General features: G+C 40.9%; 1 protein-coding gene across 1 annotated transcript; it reads right to left on the bottom strand.

The window, feature by feature from the left end:
• Nucleotides 1-224: 224 nt before the first annotated feature.
• On the bottom strand, nt 225-3,334 carry LOC107093756 (homeobox protein HMX1-like). Its single transcript, XM_015389005.1, has 2 exons — nt 2,828-3,334; nt 225-1,073 (listed from the first exon to the last, which is right to left on the bottom strand). Exons 1-2 carry the CDS (start codon nt 3,069-3,071, stop codon nt 472-474), a joined length of 846 nt encoding a protein of 281 aa, XP_015244491.1. The 5' UTR covers nt 3,072-3,334; the 3' UTR covers nt 225-471.
• Between the last annotated feature and the right edge of the window lie 205 nt (nt 3,335-3,539).

Genomic DNA, 3,539 nt, shown 5'->3' with positions numbered 1-3,539 from the left:
CTAAGGTGTCGAGACAGAGCCCCTTTAAGGAATTAAACTAATAAACTAAATAACTTTAAGGCACATGTTTTCTTGAAGTTTTTTTTAAATGCTGCACTGACATTAGGGTTTTTAGGTCAGGATCATGAGAACACAATAAAAACAAAGGACAGTTTTGCAATATACATATTCTTTTATTTTTATGTGAAAAATTGACAAAGATAAAAAAAAAAAAAAAAGTGTGACTTTAAATAGGCTATAAAACTTTGCAAAAATACGTGTATCTAAACACACAGAAAATCCAGCCTGCTGTTGCCAGCTTATCTGATTGCAGCACACGCTATAGAGCCTCAGGAAGAGAAATATAGAATTTCTTAAGAGTTGAAATTCTTTGCTTCGTATATTTGGAGCCAGAAAACAGATTCCCTGCAGTGTTTTTGGTTTATTGCACATTGATATCAACTGAGTGAGTCTGAGTGAGTTTGCGGTGTCTTAAACCAAAGCAGTCATCTGCGAGCTTAGCCTGTTCACAGGATGAGAAAAGGGCGACAAAGGATGACTGACGGCCCAGGAGGGAGAAACTGAATGTCCGTTTATGCAAAAACCAAAAACACCGGTGGGAGTTTGTCCTTCGTGATACAGGATCGGCACCCTGACTATCCGCTGGGTTGGGTTCGGGATGTTCACGGCCTCCAGGTCCGCCGCCAGCTGCCTTTTCCATTTATTCCTTCTATTCTGAAACCAGATTTTCACCTGCGTCTCGGTCAGGTGGAGGGACGCAGCCAGGCCCGCTCTCTCTGAGCTGCTCAGGTAGCGCTTTAAGTCAAATGTGGACTCCAACTGGAACACCTGGCTGCGGCTAAACACAGTCCGAGTCTTTTTCTTACGGCCGGAGTATGAACCGGACTGTGCGTCAGGGTCTTGCCGTGCGTCCAGTAGGCCTATATTTGACGCGTCCTCGGTGTCGTCTGTGGGGCTGCAGTCGGCCGTCTTATGGTCGATATGATCGCTGCTCTCAGTTATCGGTTCTGAAATGACAGGGGAAGCCCTGTCGCTGGTCGATGATGCACAGCAAGGCTCCTCTGAAGTCGGGCCTGAAAGAGAAATAGCGAAGAAGCTGTCAAGGAAGGGGCTAGTTACAATTTTTTATTTTTATTTTTTATTTTCTGTGTGTGGGCATCAGAGAGAGTTGGTCCCTGACCAAAAGTTATTTCTACATATGAAACTACAATAGATTGATGTTATGTGCATATGTATTTCTAGAAATCCCTACATCCACACACCTAAAACTATACCTGCAGGCCTTTGACGATTTAAACCCAACACAGTACACTGCAAAAAAATTTAAATCTAAACAAGTTTTTTCTTGAATTGAGGAGGTAATTGAGACACGGAATAAAACAATTTCCATTAAAAAAAAAAGAGAAAACACAATTGCATTGTCTTATTTCAAGCGCATATTATCTAATTGTCTTATTTTAAGACACAAAAATATTAATTCCATTGGCAAATTATCTTATCTACCTGCTCAAATTAATGGAAAATACACTTAATTAAAGATATTTTTGCTCATTTTAGATCCCTTTTGCAGTGTAAGTCCAAAAAAGGAAGACAATACAAGAAACATGTTTTTTAAACTTGCTGTTTCTACTAATTTCGCTCACACACATTTAAATGAGTGATTATTACTATTACACAATGTTTCTTAAATGTTGCAAAGGTAAAAAAAACGTAATGTACAGCATACTGATATTAGCATGTACTTATTTTAAAACATCAAAAACAATGTTGTATGTATAAGCAGTAAGATAAGTCTAGTAAATAATATAAAAGTGCGATATTTTCACTATTTAAAGAGGGCACTCTAAACTGCGTCCCCCTGGTGGCACAAACTGACACATGGCCGCCTAAAGACACGCTGTCGAGCGGCTCCATTGAGAACATGAACGTGTCTAATAAACTGACCGAAACTAATACTTTTAAATTGTGAAGAAAAGTAAATGGGAGGAGGTCAAGTTTTACTATCTTTCCTCTGGAGAATTCCTGCAGCCCAAGGCTCCTTATGTTGTACAGACATGACAACAACAGAGCACAAACCAACACCTTGGTCGCATATTTGATGCTGATGGATACAGATGGACAGGCAGGCCTTCAGTTTAGTGCGATAGTATTCCAATTAAATATGATTTTATTTGTTGATTTTTAAATATGCACGAGTGAGATGACATAAGTGTGAAGCTAGTAATTGTGTCAAAGTCACTGCATGGGCACATCAGAGGGAGGGACGCTGAGTTGTGATGTGATGATGCCAGTGGCACAAATGTCACCCAATGTGCGTAAGAGTGTCACATTGCCGGGCGGTTATCTAAGGTTGCAATGCGTAATCCACTCATGTAATCCTCTGATTTGAAAAAAATATAATTCTCAAGAGGAATATCAGCTGGGAACATGGCGATTTGTAAAAGAAAAACTGTTTCCGCTTTAATTTTTTAATACATTTTTTTTGTATTGTTAAAACCGAGAGAATGTTAAGTTTTAAAGCTGCTAAGGCAAACACGGTGAGAGAAAATCAGGAAGCTGCAAATATTTTATGTGAAGGACGTGCAATAAAACATGCAATATCAAATTATTGGCCTATTACGCAGATTTTAGACAAAATCTGCAAAGAAAAATTTTATATTTAAAAGACAAGCATTAAGCATAAAACTATAGGAATATAAATGCCCTTTTCATAAATAAAGGTATTATGTTATATTATTGAAAAGCTTTGGTTTTACACCTTTACGCAGCGCATATCTAGTAATAAAATTCAGATTTATTTAATTATATTGATCTTATTTTTACTTACTGCATGGTCCCAAAGCTCTAATGCTCATCACTGTCCCGCTGCAGCTTAAATGCAGCGGCAGGTGTCTATCAGAGCAGAGGGATGTGGCGCTGCAGCGGTCCGGCACAGAGGTTCTGTTATCGGTGTGATGCGCCACTCCGGCCCAAACCGATTCCCTTCTCCCCTCGCTCAGCAGATTCTCGATGAAAAACGAAGTCCCTTTCGGAGGAGAGGGAACCCAGTCGTCCGCTAGCCTGCCTTGCATGCTTTCTCTGATGTCACTGAGCTGTTACGCAAAGTGCCAGGGGTTCCTTCGGATCGAGCATTATCTGAAGTTCAAGCGTCCATTTCAGGCGTCTCTTCATTTGCTCCTCATTCGCGGTCCAGGCGGGGATCTCCTCCTCGCTCGGGGTGAGCGAGAGACGGGAATGGAAGCAGCATCACACGGAAACACGTCAAGTCCTGTGAATAGTGACTCATCCAGCGATTGGAGGAGCGCGGCGACGAATGAGGCTTTCTGCATAGAGGAGAACTACTGTCTCGTGCGTGAGTGAGTGTGTTCATGTGCAGACCCGTCCCTCCAGGCCACGCAGAGAAGAGGAATCCTTTCTGTCCGATCGAAGCACTATTTTATTTAGGTCAGTTATGGTAAAAATGATAGGATATCTGGGTAGCAAACAAGTTTGGAGCCAAGGCTATAAGCGCACTGGCGTTATATATATATATATATATA

This window comes from Cyprinodon variegatus, unplaced genomic scaffold (assembly GCF_000732505.1).
Source record: "Cyprinodon variegatus isolate N-32 unplaced genomic scaffold, C_variegatus-1.0 Scaffold445, whole genome shotgun sequence".
Classification (NCBI taxonomy): Eukaryota; Metazoa; Chordata; class Actinopteri; order Cyprinodontiformes; family Cyprinodontidae; genus Cyprinodon; species Cyprinodon variegatus.
Note: the sequence above shows the minus strand (reverse complement) of the source record. Positions and strands in the feature narration are given on the sequence as shown.